Genomic DNA, 17,110 nt, shown 5'->3' on the forward strand with positions numbered 1-17,110 from the left:
AAAAAAAAAAATCGATTTTTTATCTTTACGAGTTTATAGCCAAAGATTAATACACAAATTATGTTTCAAATTACACCTAAAAACTTCCCCAATAATCAATTTAACTGAAAATTTCAAATTGAACTCGAATTCGATCGAAGAACAAAGGTTGACCTTTTAAAACTCAAAACTTTGACTCGAAAATTGAGGCTCGATAGGAAAAATTGAAATTTCAGAATTTTCAGATAGTTTCAGTGTTTGATTCCTAACAACATGACATTTCTAGATTTTGAATTTATTTACGAAATTAAACTTTTGGCAAAATGACCAAGAACAGAGGTTTAACAAGCTTTTAAGTTTTCTGTTTTTAATTTGCAGTTGAATATGGGTTTCCTTGAATTATTGGGCGAATATAGTACCTATAACTGATCTTATTTTGTTTGCAAAGAAGTTAGATTGAGACGTGTAGCAAGTGGTCGACATAAGTACAATTATTAGGTATCAGAAAATAAATAAAAACTTGAAACAGATGGCTAAATCTAATCTGATTGTACGTAAAGGGATTTGAAGTGGACTTCTAACAGAATTACAGATAAAGCAATATGTTCTGGTGGTGATGTTAATCCCAAAATACATATTTTTCTGTATTCATAATTGTATCTCATGTATTTATGTATTTATATATTTATTTAAAATTTGTATGTATATTTATTTACACATGTTATCTATATTCAGTATATGTATATTTATTTCCTAATAATAATAATAATAATAATAATAATAATAATAATAATAATAATAATAATAATAATAATAATAATAATAATAATAATAATACAAAATGATGATAATATAATAGTAATAATAACATTAATAATAATGAAAACAATAATAGTGCTATTAATATATCAACTCATATCTTTAATGTATAATTATATTTAACCTATTAACAGTATATATTATAATTGTACCACATATAATATATGTTGAATATTACTTATTTATTTTAATACAAATATATTATACAAATTTGTGTTTGTATAATAAATGTGATTGTCTTATGTATTTATAAGTGTTATATATATATTTACTTGACATGTTATTTTCTTTTATAAATATAAGTTTTGACATATAATATTCATAGTTTTTGTATATATTTATATATGCATTTTTATTTACAAAATTGTTCGTGAATCGTCGGGCATAGTCAAAGGTCGAATGATTACATGAACACAGTTCAAAAGTTTTGAGATTCAATATTATAGATTTTTGCTTATCGGATTGAAAAAAAATATAAAGATTAAGTTTAAATTTAGTCGGAAATTCCCGGGTCGTCACACTTTACTACTTTTCGTTATTCCACGCACCTATTAAAATAATTAACACACTGGAAGCAAAACGAAATTATTCTTTTGGGGAGGTTCGAACATGGAAAATAAAATTAACTGGATTAAATGGGAACACACTCTAATGCCATATGATAAAGGTGGGTTAAACATCGGGTCGTTATTTTGTAAAAATTTATCTTTATTATGCAAATGGTGGTGGAGGTTTCACAATGAGAAAAATGCACTTTGGGTTAAAATCATATCGAGCATATACGGGGAAGGGGGTGGGGGTGTTTGTACTAACGTTTTTTTCCAGAAATGTTACAGGTTGCACAATATGGAACGGGATAATCAAAGCCGAAAAAATAGCAGACAACCTCGGAGCTAACTTCTCCTCTTTGATCTCCAAAAACATCGGTAATGGAAACAACACAAAATTCTGGTTAGATAACTGGTGCAGAACGGAAAAATTTTGTACACAATTTCGAAGGCTCTTCATGCTTGAATCCAACAAAGACGTAATGGTATCGGACCGACTCACAACAAACGACTCTTCGACAATTGTCTCATGGAACTGGACACGACCACCAAATGGAAGGGTCCTCAATGAATTAACGGAACTAAACAACCTTCTAGCTTCCATTAACCTATCTAACAAACCGGATACATGGAAGTGGAACTTAGATCAATCTGGAATCTTCACAACAAATGTCCTTGCTTATATCCTCGACAACCTAAAACTCAATAATCCTACCAACCATACAGCGACACCTAGAAACAAACTAATACCACAAAAAATTAATATCTTTATGTGGCGTACTCTTTTAGGTAGAATACCAACACGTGACGAACTTGACAAACGCAACATAGATCTCGATTCATTACTTTGTCCACTCTGCAATTCTCACATTGAAACCATAGACCACATCCTCTTCCATTGCCCACATACAACAACTGTTTGGACATCAATGTTAAAATGGTGGAATCAACCCATTAACACCTTCACCACATTTCACGATATTACCTTAGGCGACCAAACCTTTACTACGTCCCAAATTGGTGCACGTATTTGGCAAGCCACCAAGTGGGCATCAATCTACATCATATGGAAATACAGGAATATCAAGGTCTTCAACAAAAAGGAATGGAATGTCACCACTATACTATCCGAGATCGAAACCCAAACATTCGCATGGATCTCAAATAGAATAAAAAAATCATCAATAGTGTGGCATCAATGGTTAATCAACCCATCCTTCTACGCATCTCCAAACGTAAATAGAACCGAAATTGGCTAACTCGGGAGCGTTAACACTTTTGGCTCAACATGGCCGAATCCACACGCCTATATTAAATTAGTCTTGGGTCTCCACTCTCACTTGGTTAAATGAAAAGTAGCTTCCTACTTTGTCATCACAACTGCGGTACTGTCTGGTTGCTTCTTTTCAACTTGTTCTTTTCAAGTGCCGTGGTGTTTAGTGGCCCCGCGACCACGTTTGATATAGGTTTCTGATCGTAATATTTATACTTTTCCTTTGCTCGATATAACATTGTATAGATTATAGGGCCATGTAATTTTACGAGTTATCAATAAAAATTTTACTTGCTTTCCAAAAAAAAAAAAAAATTGTTGACGAAATTAATGAGTAATTGAAAGTTGTAGAAAAGGAAGTATGATGGGCTTTTATTTATCTAAAGTATTTACATTTGTGACCGTTGAAATTTAGATTCAAATTTATATGCAACGGGAGGGTATTAAATTTCCAAACAATTAACCCCACCATTCCATTCAACCGCATGTAAATTTAGCATCATCAAACATCCCCTGTTCCGATCCATTCATATTTAAATTTGTTCATTTGTTTCTTGCATTCAAAGATTATTTTCTCATCTGATTCTATCTAACTCGAAGCCAAGGTACGTTACACACACAACGATCTTAATGTACACAACATAACATTCATCATTATATATATTAATCCGTCTAATACCTTCATATTATAAAAATTTTAAACGTATTTATTTATTCTCCTTACCGGCGTTTGTAGCCTCTTTGTAACGTATAATTTTTCCAATTTTAAATTGCCTTGGTATACATGAATGCTAGATCTATTCGTTAATCCTTTAATTTTCAAGTATTTGATGATCTGAGCGGTCTAAACTGCAACAAAACAAATTAAAACAAAACAAAAGAAAAAGCAAAAACTGTATTCATAATCATATACTTCATATTGATGCATTTTATAAATTTGTGCGCTTTAATATTGATGCGAGGGATATTAGAAAATGGGCCGAGGTGTAAGTTGTGGCGGAGGCCAGAGTTCGTTAGGTTATTTATTTGGCGCAGATACTGGCGACAATACTCAAACGCCACCAGAGAACATGAGTGGTGGTGAAGAGACTGATGTCAACGTTCAACCACCACCCAAGAACCCAAGTGACGATGCAACCACTGAAACCGAAACCGATGAACCATCTCAAAAGCCGGCTTCTGAACGACTCAGCATAATTAACCAAAATCCATGTGCTGAGGGTCATGACAGCACAACAAACAATTACCATAGAGCAGATGGACAAAATTGTGGCAATTTCATAACCGTACGTATAATCATTGATTGCATTCAATCAAAATAATATTAAATTATTGTTAGTATGATATTCTGATTTTAGATTGTAATTTGTTTCAGAATCGGCCTTCGACTAAAGTTCATGCTGCTCCTGGTGGCAGTTCATCCCTTGGTTATCTTTTTAGTGACGATAATAACAAGTGATTGTGTAGCGCGTCACCAAGTATTTAAGGATGCTTTCGAATTTGATTTATGCTGTTATTATAGTACCAATGTAAGAATCATATTAATGACATATATAATATAAATATATAATCTGCAAGTAAATGTATGAATGATTTATGCTTGAATTCCTTCAATTTGTAATATAATAGTCGATATAGCAACATGGCTAAACGACTAGAATGATTGTGAAAATGATAATTTGCAACTTGTAAATTTTAGTCAAATGTTAGTGTAAAAATTGGTATGAAGAATCAAGATTTTAAGCCTGTTAACTATTTTAATCTGTTTAAAGAGATGGGAATATCCGAATATATGTTGGGTTAGATGTAAAAGTTAGGGGCAAATGCCTCATTTTACCAAATAAATTGAGATTATTGAAGGGCAAATCAGAAAGTCACTTTTTAAAGTACCAAATACGTCACTTGAAGTTAGGTTTTTGTGAACACACAAAAGGTTGATTCATGTGACTATTATTTAACTTACTTTGTACTAGTCAATAGTTTGATATAAATTAACAACCTCCATAGTTGTAAATCTTCCGACTTGGCTATACTACATATATGAATATGAATGATAATTATTCAATTGTTCAAAACCTTAATATATGACAGTCCAAGATATCGTCACCAAAGCCCATTTCAAGATTTAGCAACATGGTAAACTAATGGTGAGGCTTTCAGAATCCTAGTTCCTGTCACATCAAGGTAATATTCAACCTCATATTATGGTTTTGAACTAGTGAATAATTTGATTTAAAACTAAAGGATTAGCTGATCATGATTTGTACATACCCAAATTGATTTGCATTATTTGTAAGTTATTTACGAACATCACTGATTTAAATCATCTCCATTCTTACGATTTCTATACCAAAACTTCGTAGAAAGGTTAACTTCGGTAAAGATTAGGTTAAGAAACAAGGTGAAGGTACGTAGCATTTGAAATTATATGCTGTTCCTATATTATGTTTTGAGTTAGTGTTCCCAACATGAATTAAAATAATTTAGGTTTCCCGGACGACATGTCATTCAAAGTGAAACCCGGGAAAGAACACTTCCTTTTCAATCCAAAAATGTTTCTATGAAAAATACACAAATACTCGTAAATAATAAAGTTATTTCGGACGACACACGATATGTCATCAGAAAAAATTACGGCCAATAATTGCAGAAAAAACTTGTCAAAAGGAGACCATTTTGTCATAGGTGTTTAGGACAACATGGGAAAACGTCCTTTGATTGTTCAATAATATGTTCAACATATAAATCCATATAGGTTCAACTCTAATATTAATTGGTTGTGGAGAGGGGAACTCTTTAACTTCATGAAAATTAGCTTCTATGATGACATTATTTTATTTCATTTATCGATGTGGAATATGTGTTTCCACTCCAACAATTCTCGTCTCAAACTCAAGTCCATTAGACTGAACTTAACCCAGCATTAGTCATCCTCCGTGGCCACAGTCTACTAATTCTGACGCCTTTAACCTACAAACGTTAGTCAGATATTTGACATTCCAAGCTTGAGCGTGAGATTTAAATGCAACCAATTAGATGTTTTCACAATATATATTTATTATTTAATTATTATTTTTTTTTTCACTCAACATCCAATCAGATTTTACCACTTCACCCTATCAATATTTGACACAATAATTTGACATTTTGAGTTAACGGGTGTGAAATACAATCACAGTCAAATACCCAATTTTTCACCAAAAAGTACATAATCTGACTCTGACATCACCGTCAGGGTTAGGAACAATCTTAAGCCTCTCCTCCAAACTCCTATAGTTTTAAAATTATCACCAACATTTGTGCAAACTTAAATTTTACATTTTTCATTACAAAGCACCACCAATAACTAATACATCTCTTTACTAGAGACTTCTAACCAAGTATAACTGTTATGTTATGAAATCAAGCGGCAGACAAACTCATCCGAACAATATTCCCTAATTACTCCCCCCGTCTCAAATCTATTGTCCTCAGACAAAAAATATACAATTTAAGAAAAAGTACCTGACACATGTAATTTTTTGTTAACTTTTCAGTTTTACCCCTTACATTTTACCCATCTTTTTGTCTTACATGTATAAAGTAGGGGCACAAAAGAAATTTATCACATTATTCTTTTTCATTTATGGAAGTGGATAATTAATTTGAGACATCTAAAAAAGTAAAGATGAACAATAGATATGGGACGGAGGGAGTACTAGATTTAGAAGACTACTGAACTTTTTTATCCCCTACCCATCTGCGAGGGGTTTCCAACTATATACAAGATTGCTCACAATGATCAATTGATTATACAAGTTTTCATGCTCATCGGAGTGTTTAAAATTGATCAATTATATATCACATTCAAATCAAACTTTTTTTGGTTTGATCAGTCGAGGGATGTAATATGAATGCATGTGATATAGCCTTGGATACGTTTTCTATGTGCATGTTCGTCATGTGAGAAGCAATTTATGCCTAACCGAGTTCTTTACTAATGTTTGTTCAATTTTGTAACGGCAATTGGGATTGTTACACATTTTGAACCACGTCATTATATCATTTTGATACTTTGATTTAAGTTATTATAATTAAGACCAAATGGGTCCTCCATTAGCAGGTTGAACTGTTGAAGTGAAGTTGATTAATATATGTTTGCTTAAGATTTATTACTGGAAATAAATGGGGAAGAAGAAGCATTTGGATTGGGCAAGCTGGTCAATAATATCATTGGGACGTGATAAGGTCCCTTTCATAAAGAAAAATGTAAGATTTACAACTTTTTGTTTTCTTCGTCAACTAATTTAATACTTACGAATTCGCATGATTGCGAAAGTGAAGTTTTCTCCATTAACGGCTAATAGTAACAAGTTGTAAAAGAGGTGATACATAAACATTTATTTATTAATAAGGTTACACATATATTATTTTTATTTTTTTTGAACGGCGATTTTTTGTCATCAGTAGATCATTTATTTCAACGACCCTCATCATTTGCACGTAACATACACGTTCGGGCGGAAACCCGAACCCGATCGACGGTACCCGGAGAACACATCCATTCGCGCAGTGGTTCGGGTAGAGGTCTGTGAACGAACTCGGTAAAACCTCCCTATAGGGTCAATATATACCACCATTATTGGTGTTCAATTGGTTTAAAGAAAATCATTTCATCCCTAAGGATCGAACTCATGACCTCTCCATATCCCATGACACAAAGTACATGAGGAGAACCATTGAGCTATGCCCGCAAGTTCTTACACATAATATATTATTAGATTAATAATTGCCTCATGTTTTTGGCCTTAGCAAAACAAGGATATGAAAAATGGATAACTTTTTTAGAAGAACAATTAGAGAGTGAAGAATGATAACTTGAAGAGGAGATCGACTTGAAATGGTTACATTCTCAATAGTGTTACTAAAAGAAATTTTTTAAAAAAGTATGAAATGAAGAATTTATATAGGATTTTAAAATTACCTTAAAAACTTAGAATATATAATTAATTCACATGTACTACAATATTAATTTGAATTTACCTTAAAATTCAATTTTTAGTTAAACCAAATCATTATTCACAAAATTGAAAATCAAACCGCAAATCATTTAAATCATTTTTCACAAAATTGAAAATCGAACCGCGAATCAAATTCAAATTCAAATTGCTAACTTTAATCCAAAAATTTAATATTTAATATTTGTTTTTTTCTTTAATATTACTGAAATCATCCTTGTGTTAAGTCTTTTTATCCTTTTTCATCCCTTACAAAAATAAACTGCAAAAATAGTCCTTAAAGTGGTTTATTCCAAAATCAACCATGTCACCAACGCTTGTTAAATATGTCCCTTAACTTTAGTCACATGATAAACATGTGAGGGTAATTTCGTCTTTACATATCTTATTCTCCACCTTGATATATTTTCATCTTATCTTCTCCTCTTCTTCATCTTTCATCTTATCTTCCATATATTAAAAATCTTTAGCTAAAATCTAAAATCAAAATCAAGTAAAAAGACCCACCTTATACAACTAAATTCAGACCCGTAATCTAACATTCAAACCCACCAATTTAAATATGATTCGTTGCTGTTTTGTACCCACCATAACACTAATTTATACGTATCACATGTTTTGTATCTATAAATGTGTCCAACATAAAAAATTTAATTTACTTCATTAGATATGTTCAACGATATATTAGAAAATGATTTCGGTGACCCTGATTTCGGCAAGATGGATAGAATAAAAAATATTTGATACTTACCTGATCTAATTTTCTTAAGCTTAAGTCGTTCAACGAAGGTCGTCGAGCAATTAATATATGTGTCTGCTGTTTTGTTTCGTCACTCGCTTTCCACCATGTTGTTCATCATCGCCATTATCTTTGTTCTAGCTTGCTTTTTAATTGTGCATTTTTAGTCTCAGAAGTTGAAGTAAGCAAAGCAGCCGCATTCAAGATTAAGTATTTTAACCTTGTGATGGGGTTAAAGATTAAAGATTTAAAGATGGATGGAAGAGAAGATGAAGGTAAGATGAAGCTAGAATAAGGTGGAGAAGAAGATATGTAAAAGGACGAAATTACATTCACATGTTTAGCATGTGACTAATATTAACAGACATATTTAATGAGTGTTAGTGATAGGGATGACTTTGAGATTAAAAAATCACTTGAAGGACTATTTTTGCAGTTTATTTTTGGAAGGGATGTAAAAGGATAAAAAGACTTAACGTAGGGATGATTTTAGTAATTTTGTCTTTAATATTTGAATGAAATGATTTCAAATCTCATATTAAAAACCCCTACCTAACTTCTTTAGAGCACTGGGAGTGGTGACTGAAGTCACTTGACATGTCAGGCGTGACTTGTTGAGTCAGAAAAAGTTAGGAGTGGTGACCTATGTCAGTTAATGTGTTAGTTAGTGTGTTAAAATAATATTTTATTATATTTACTAATTTATTCCTTTAAAAAAAACAAAAAGAAAAAAAATGGGGTAAACTTACGTCGCCCCTGCGACTGACATGAGGTATATTTGAGAGACTGACATGAGGTAATATGGAGTGGGGAGTGGTGTCAATTGTGACTAGGTGGGGGACGGGGCATGTGACATACTCCACTCCCATTGCTCTTACAACACACACACATATAACAAAACACTCTCCTAATACAATATTAATGTGTACTATTACATCAATAATCAATAATAATTATCAATTATATAATATATATAATGTATTACTAAATTATTAATTCATATTAAATTAAATATATATTAATATTAACAGTATAAATAATTAATAATTAATAAAGAATAATTATCAAAAAATTCATATATGAATAGATCACTTGAGTATTAAAATGGATGATGATTTGTAATTTTGTATACAATATATTTTTGATTCATAAACAATCAAACTAACATTTTAATACAGTAAATGTTTAGTTAGGTATGGATGAAAACAGCGAACCATTGAAAACTTGGTTGTTACATCGGTACACAACATACTTAAATTAGTATTATATCCTTACAATAAAAAAAGATTTAAGTCTCTAAATAAATATAGAGATATATAGAGATATAATGTAAGTTTTATTTATAATTATGGATCAAAACTGTAATACCTACTATTAAAATTCCCCTTGTCCAAAAAGAAATGGAAAAAAAAGGAGAAAGGACAATCTAATGTCGTTACCGATGTAACCACCAAGTTTTCAATGATTCGATGTTTCCGACTCAATAAAACTAAAAGTCAACATTATACGAAAAAAATATAAACGTTCTACTCCGGGTTTCATTTCCACATATGTGTTCTTGATCAACCAAACTAAAAAAAAAAAAAAAAAAAAAAAAAATTCTTTTTCTTGATCATAATATTATAAAACCATCGTATGTTCTGTTTAGGGTTTATTGAAATCTTGTGAGATGGGGAAGAAAAAACATTTGGATTGGACAAGCAAATCAATTATGTCTTCTGGAGGTGACAGAGTTCCCTTAATTAAAAAAGATGTAAGCTTTAATATTTCTTTTTTATTTTTTATTCTTCATCTTTGCATTTGCTGCTCTGACTCTAAAATTTATTAGATTTTTATGTTTTAGTTGATTTTTTTTTTATTGAATCTCTGCATGGAAGAAAACCCAATTAGAATCTCAATTTTTATTTACATTTTATTAAGTGTAAATTGCTACTTAATATTTAAAATTGAATTTTGGTACCAGTTCAATGAAGCTCAAATGTAGGCTTTTTAAGTACCTTTTGGGTTAAATTGTAGCATCAAATTTATCTAAAGTAATTTAATGATCTGAAAGTGGACAAGGGACTTATATTATGCTAATTTGTGTAAATGATCAGCAGTTTAATCTTATAATGAACATTTTCTCTTACAACTAGATGTCAGTTTGTGAATATTTATTCGTATTTTAATACAAAGTTAGCATTTCATTATGATTGTATAGGTAAAAAGAAATGATACCGAAATCGGGCCATCAAATGGTCCAGTAAATGATCTTGAGTATGGAGATTCTGTACAGGTGACATTTTTTGTTATCGCGTTTCATATATTTTTTGCAATTAATATCTGCTAGTAAACGATATTCTTTTCGCGAATCTAGGCTGCAAATGTTGGATTTTCCAGGGTTCTACTTCTGGTAAGTACAAAATTTTGAAAAAAAATTCGCTGAAGACACCTCATTGTTGTTTTTAAATCTTTTTGGAGGATTATATCTATACGGTCCCTTGTTTTTAAATCTTTTTGTCTTGTTTAAACGTTGCAGGCAAAGCCTGATGCCGGGACCCTCATTGTTGCCACTATCGCATTATTGATCGCTTCCACCTCTAGCCTTCTCATTGTATGCACTTTCTCATTTGGTAAATTCAATTTTTTTTATTATAACCATGGTAGCAGACGGTGGCTGCGGCGGCCGTTGCAGCGATTAGGCGACTAGCCCATCCCGTTTCGCCAATAAACGTCTAATTAGGCGGTCACTGCTAAAAAGTCGGGTCAAATTCGCTTAGAAGTCAATCTGGCCTTGTTTTAGTGTAAACGAAAATCCAATCCCATTTAAAAATTAGCTGAGAACAGTGGCGGAACTTGAACCTGGATAGATACAGATTGGGCGAGTATAAAAAGTTAATAATTTTTTCAGTGTCAGCAGGGGTAAACACTAAAAAAAGCCTTATTTTTTGGTAAAAAAATTTTTTTAGTGTAAATTTTTTTTCCGTTAAATCCAGGTGGGGCGGATGCTCCCTTTGTGATATCCTAAGTACCGCCACTGGCTAAGAAAAACACGAATTACATAGAATCCCTTAAAGATAAATTAATAAATACTAACATTATAGAAAACATTATAAAAAAAATGATATAAGTTATAACTAGATATATTTGGTAATCGATTGTTGTTTTGGTTACTAGCCGTCGTTTGGTGGGAAAATTATCGACATTGTTTCGAGAGATATAGAGACTCCCGAAGAACAAATTGACGCTCTGAATACCGTCAAGGACACTATACTAGCTGTTGTGATGGTGGTTGTTGTTGGGTGTGTTTAATTTCTCTCCAAGTAAAAGTTGATTTCCAAACTTTTGTTTTATCTTTTGTAATTATAAATATATAATTATATACTGTATAACCTTTTGGTGATAGTTCGTTGTCAACAGCACTCAGGGCATGGTTGTTTTCATCCGCTAGTGAACTGGTTGTCGCTCGTTTAAGAAAGGATTTGTTTAGCCACCTTATGATGCAAGTAAGTCAACTCATGGTTAAATATGACCCGTTTTGATCTGTTACCCAACCCGCCCATTTTGCTACCTATTTTGTGCAGGAAATAGCTTTTTATGATGTTACTCGAACAGGGGAATTATTGAGCAGACTATCTGAAGACACCCAAATAATAAAGAACGCTGCAACTACTAATCTCTCTGAGGCACTACGAAATGTGACAACTGCTTTAATCGGTCTTGGATTCATGTTTTCGTCTTCCTGGAAGCTAACATGTAAGTTTCATTTGCTTTATATTTTACCTAATAAATATAAATATATAAAACATTATCTGACTACTATATCTTTTCCTTTATTTATTTATTTATTTTTTTGTTTTGTTTTATGAAGTGCTGGCTTTGGTTGTTGTGCCGGTAATATCTATAGCCGTGCGTTATTTTGGAAGGTATCTTCGAGAACTGTCCCATGCAACGCAAGCTGCAGCTGCAGTTGCTGCTTCAGTTGCAGAGGTTTGTGTTTTTTTTTATATACAACATTGTCTTCTTGTTATGTCTAGAGGTGGCAATATGGGCGGGTTGGGTAACGCTTTGAAGCAAGAAGTTTGCATTGCGGGTCAAAATAGGCGGGGCCAAATTTATCTGCAAACATTTGGTTATCATTTTCTGGACATCTTGAACTGCTTTTCTTTTGACTAAGTTTGTTGATTGACTCATTTGACCTTCAAAACAACCAAAATCATCCATCGATTACTAAATGGGTAGAAATTGTCACCTTTCATAATTTCCTTACTGTTAGGTCTCACCCAATGAAACTTTTTGTCCAGGAATCTTTCGGGGCCATTAGGACAGTGAGATCCTTTGCACAAGAATCTTATGCAATTTCAACTTACTCCGAAAAAGTCGACGAGACGTTAAATCTCGGACTTCGACAAGCCGTATGTGTCATTAAATGCGCATTATCTCTTTTTTCATAAAACTTCATTTTATTTAATTATTATTATTTTTCTATTTTACCTGACAGAAACTCACGGGTATATTTTCTGGTGGTATGAGTGGTGCATCAACATTATCTGTAATCACAGTTGTGATATACGGCGCTTACTTAACGATAACCGGCTCGATGACAGCTGGCTCGTTAACTTCGTTCATTCTTTATAGTCTCACTGGTTCGTAATCCAAATATTACATCGTCTGAATTGAGAATCTTTATTATGCTGATTCATTGTCTGATTTGTAGTCGGGTCTTCGATATCTTCATTATCGGGATTATATACTACTGCTATGAAAGCTGCGGGTGCAAGTAGGAGAGTATTTCAGCTTCTAGACCGTGTGTCGAGCATGGCCCAATCTGGCGACAAATGCCCTGTGGGGTCCGTCTTTCTTCTTTCTTGTCTTTTACATTAACCGATCATATGTTTTTTTTTTTTTTTTTTTTTTTTTTTTTTTTTTTTTTTTATGAGTACGTTTGTCTTAACGGCAGAGACCCAGATGGTGACGTTGAACTAGACGATGTTTGGTTTGCGTACCCGTCTCGTCCTAATCATATGGTACTTAAGGTACTAATTTAGAAATTTTCACTTCTCTTTGTAGTACGCTTGGTCAAAGTCAACACAATTAGTGTATGCTTGTTGACCTAATGAAAAAATTTGTTGTCTTGTTTAGGGGATAACATTGAAGCTCAGACCCGGTTCAAAAGTAGCACTGGTGGGTCCAAGTGGTGGCGGAAAGGTAATACAAAAATCACTACTTTCGTCTTTTGAGTTTTTTAAGTCACGATAAGACGATAACCTATGTGTTTTGTACAGACCACGATAGCAAATTTGATCGAGCGGTTTTATGATCCGGTGAACGGAAAGGTTATGCTAAACGGGGTTCCTTTACTAGAAATATCACACGAGTTTCTACACAAAAAGGTACACTTCACATATATCACACATGACTTTACTTGCATATCAAGACTTTGACTTTGACTTTGACTTGTCTGTTTATATAGATTAGTATCGTGAGCCAGGAGCCTGTTTTGTTCAACTGTTCAATAGAAGATAACATTTCATACGGTTTTGACGGCAAAGCCAGCGTTTCCGATATCGAAAACGTTGCTGTAAGTTTTTTTTTCTTTCCCTTTTTCCTATTTTATATGTTCTTAAGCTTACTATTTGAGATTGATATAACAGAAAATGGCAAACGCGCACGATTTTGTGTCGTCATTTCCCGAAAAGTATCAAACGGTTGTAGGAGAACGCGGATTGAGATTATCGGGAGGTCAAAAACAACGAATAGCGATTGCTAGAGCACTTTTGATGAATCCTAAAGTTTTGTTGTTGGATGAAGCCACTAGTGCGTTAGATGCCGAAAGCGAATATCTTGTTCAGGTCCCACAAATATAAATTAACCTAAAAAGCATATACACACATTTTTCGAGCCATGAGTTGATTTTCTTTATTTTTTACTTTTTTTGAAAAGGATGCAATGGAATCGTTAATGCAAGGAAGGACGGTTCTTGTGATCGCACACCGGCTATCGACTGTGAAGAGTGCAGACACTGTAGCTGTGATATCTGATGGCCAGATTGCCGAAAGTGGGACCCACGATGAGCTTCTTAACATGGACGGAATTTACACTGCACTTGTAAGGAGACAGTTACAAGTTACAGAAAACGCTGATTCGTAATTTTGATTACAAAAAATAACCCCATTTTAACGATAAGATATGAAAATGGATCTAAACAAAATGGAAAATGGATCTGTTTATCATAAATGTAACAGAGGGCTCGATGTAATATCTTGTTTTACACATAGATGCACATGAACACACACAAAGGATCATATGTATGTATAATGAGAACAACATTTGTATTGAAAGGTGTTTGTACAATATACAATTTAGTAATTCATCCTATAAGTTCTGAAAATTGGTTCACCATGTGTTCATATATACAATTATGACTGCTGATTTTTGGCGCCAATACCCAATCAGTTAAACTAGATGGGGATTTCGAAGCTGGGTAAACATTCACAAATTAGCCATCAAAATCTGTACTTTTCACGGTTAATAAGGTTACGATTTAGCCAATTTGATTTTTTTCTCAACCCAAATAAATACATATAATATACTACTATCTCCTGGTTTGTTCTTCTCCTTCACTCTTTTACAGAGTTTGATACAAGTGCCTCCATCCTCAATTAACCCTTAAATCTTTATTAGTCTTTAATAAAACCCATTTTTGATAATGGAAACATTTATTTTGTCCAATATTTTCAGGTAATGAACCCATTTTTGAATGTGAGGTTTCATAAGTGATGAGTGCATGCGTGTTGTGATGATGGATTTTTAAGTACGTGTCATGTTCTTGCTTAAGGTGAGTTTGTTGCTCGACTCCGTTTATTATGTTTGATACAACTATATGGTTGATAAGACAAATGTTCGAGTTGGGTTTTATGCACCCTGGTAAGTCTTTCAATTTACTTATATATGTTTTTTTTTTTTTTTTTTAATTTATGCTTCTACGTGTTTTGGGTAGGGTCTACTCTATCCTTTTTATTTTTTTTATTTTTTTATTAATTTTTTTTTTTTGGTAAAGGGTAAATTCTACCCGATAAATAAATTAAACACGAAACAAATTACACAGTTAAGCACAAATACGCTAAGAGACAATCCTCAAAGCGTAGAGACCAGGCCTGCGGCCAACAACCAAGCAACAATGAGACACAAGCTCTAAAAAACAAAAACAAAACAAGAAGCATTACGGGACTTTCCATGCATCCTTCATAAGCTTCACCTGCACCGAATCCCTCCATTTGAGAGCCATGATCTTCAGTCTGACCATGGAAAAGATGGCAGCTACCACTTTGCTACTCGATCTCGAAACCCTCTTGAACAATCTGCTGTTCCGCTCCTGCCAAATCATATAAACAACCGCACCAAATAACAATTTGGAAACAATGCTACAGACGGACTTTCGCGCTGCGATAGGCCTAACCGAGTCAATAAATTCAACCCAGTCATTACCTGTGATACCGATCATCATGTTATTCTTTACAGACTGCCACACTGTCATAGCAAAAGGACACCGAAAAAAGAGATGTGTGTGGGAATCAGGTTCGCTGCAACAGAGAGGGCACACAAGAGAAACGTTATTTCCTACCTCCAACGGCTTTAATTTATCTTGCGTTTTGAGGTTCTCACCCAACAACAACCACACCAAAAAAGAATGCCTTGGAATGCATTGTAAATACCAAACAATATGAAAGAAAAAGTGAGTTAAAAATTACTACACAATTTAGTCTAATGTATGCTTCGATTGCTTCGATGCTCTTGACTTTGTGAGTGGGTTATAACTGATCCAGATTGACTTCCATTTTTTCTTGCTTTTAGACCATTTCCAATCGTGACTATAACGTCACAGGCGGTTTTGACACTTTTTGGCCAAAAAGTGCAAACCGACTGTGATTTGGCAATGTCAGTTTATGACATTTTATAACCGTGTGTGTCAGTTTTTTGTGTTAAAAATTGGGTATGATGATTTGGTAAAATCTGATTGGAAAAATAAATTAATTATAAAAAATATATATTAATTAAATTTGGAAAAGCATTGATTGGTTAAAAAAAAGCAAACTGACAAATTTTTTTTTTTTTTTTTTTTTTTTTTTTTTTTGCGTTGAGGGCTTGACTGACGCCCAAAATTGACGCCCGGTTAGGGTCCGTCAGTTTTCGTTTTCGTCAGTTAAGTCCATGTCATCTGACGGACTGAACTGATGCCCGGTTATGAATGGTCTTACGGTTTCTATGAGTACTCTTGAATTTGTCGATGAACGGGGCCCAATCATTAAGCTTCTTCATTTTCGAACCAATCGGCAATCCAAGGTAAATGAACGGGAAATTTTCGGCTTGGCAACCCATACGCTTTGCGAGTAACTCAACTTCACTTGCATTAACACCAATACCATACAAGCAACTTTTGTGAAAGTTGACTTTGAGACCCGAAGAAAGTTCGAAGCATTTTAAAATGTTGAAGAGGTTACGCGCATTAGAGATACTCCATTCACCCAAAAACATGGTGTCGTCCGCATATTGTAAGTGAGACAATTTAACTTTATCGTTTCCAATTTCGACTCCTTTAAACAAACCTCGATCAACCGCGGCTTTGGTGAGCATGTTAATTCCTTCCGCGGCTAGGATGAACAAAAAAGGGGATAGCGGGTCCCCTTGTCTTAAACCTCTACCGATGGAGAACTCACGGGTAGGGGACCCGTTAATGAGAACGGAGATACTAGCCGAACTTAAACAAGCACGAATC

General features: G+C 33.4%; 2 protein-coding genes across 3 annotated transcripts; both read left to right on the forward strand.

Moving 5' to 3' along the window:
- The first annotated feature begins 3,183 nt into the window (after positions 1 to 3,183).
- LOC139867291 (protein SPIRAL1-like 3) lies at positions 3,184 to 4,223 on the forward strand. The gene is made up of 3 exons (XM_071855642.1): positions 3,184 to 3,224; positions 3,591 to 3,905; positions 3,995 to 4,223. Exons 2-3 carry the CDS (start codon positions 3,594 to 3,596, stop codon positions 4,076 to 4,078), a joined length of 396 nt encoding a protein of 131 aa, XP_071711743.1. The 5' UTR covers positions 3,184 to 3,224; positions 3,591 to 3,593; the 3' UTR covers positions 4,079 to 4,223.
- Positions 4,224 to 6,783: 2,560 nt separating this feature from the next.
- Positions 6,784 to 14,674, forward strand: LOC139866415 (ABC transporter B family member 27-like). Of its 2 annotated transcripts, XM_071854651.1 has the most exons (18): positions 6,784 to 6,867; positions 10,004 to 10,108; positions 10,556 to 10,630; positions 10,712 to 10,747; positions 10,874 to 10,948; positions 11,512 to 11,636; positions 11,741 to 11,840; positions 11,919 to 12,090; positions 12,206 to 12,324; positions 12,639 to 12,749; positions 12,836 to 12,980; positions 13,052 to 13,184; positions 13,295 to 13,370; positions 13,477 to 13,542; positions 13,620 to 13,727; positions 13,808 to 13,915; positions 13,989 to 14,186; positions 14,278 to 14,674. In XM_071854651.1, exons 1-18 carry the CDS (start codon positions 6,784 to 6,786, stop codon positions 14,482 to 14,484), a joined length of 2,043 nt encoding a protein of 680 aa, XP_071710752.1. In that variant the 3' UTR covers positions 14,485 to 14,674. The 2 variants fall into 2 exon arrangements, with proteins under 2 accessions (XP_071710752.1, XP_071710751.1); XM_071854650.1 differs by lacking the exon at positions 6,784 to 6,867 and having other exon boundaries at positions 9,930 to 10,108.
- The last annotated feature ends 2,436 nt before the right edge of the window (positions 14,675 to 17,110 follow it).

Source organism: Rutidosis leptorrhynchoides, chromosome 9, assembly GCF_046630445.1.
Source record: "Rutidosis leptorrhynchoides isolate AG116_Rl617_1_P2 chromosome 9, CSIRO_AGI_Rlap_v1, whole genome shotgun sequence".
Classification (NCBI taxonomy): Eukaryota; Viridiplantae; Streptophyta; class Magnoliopsida; order Asterales; family Asteraceae; genus Rutidosis; species Rutidosis leptorrhynchoides.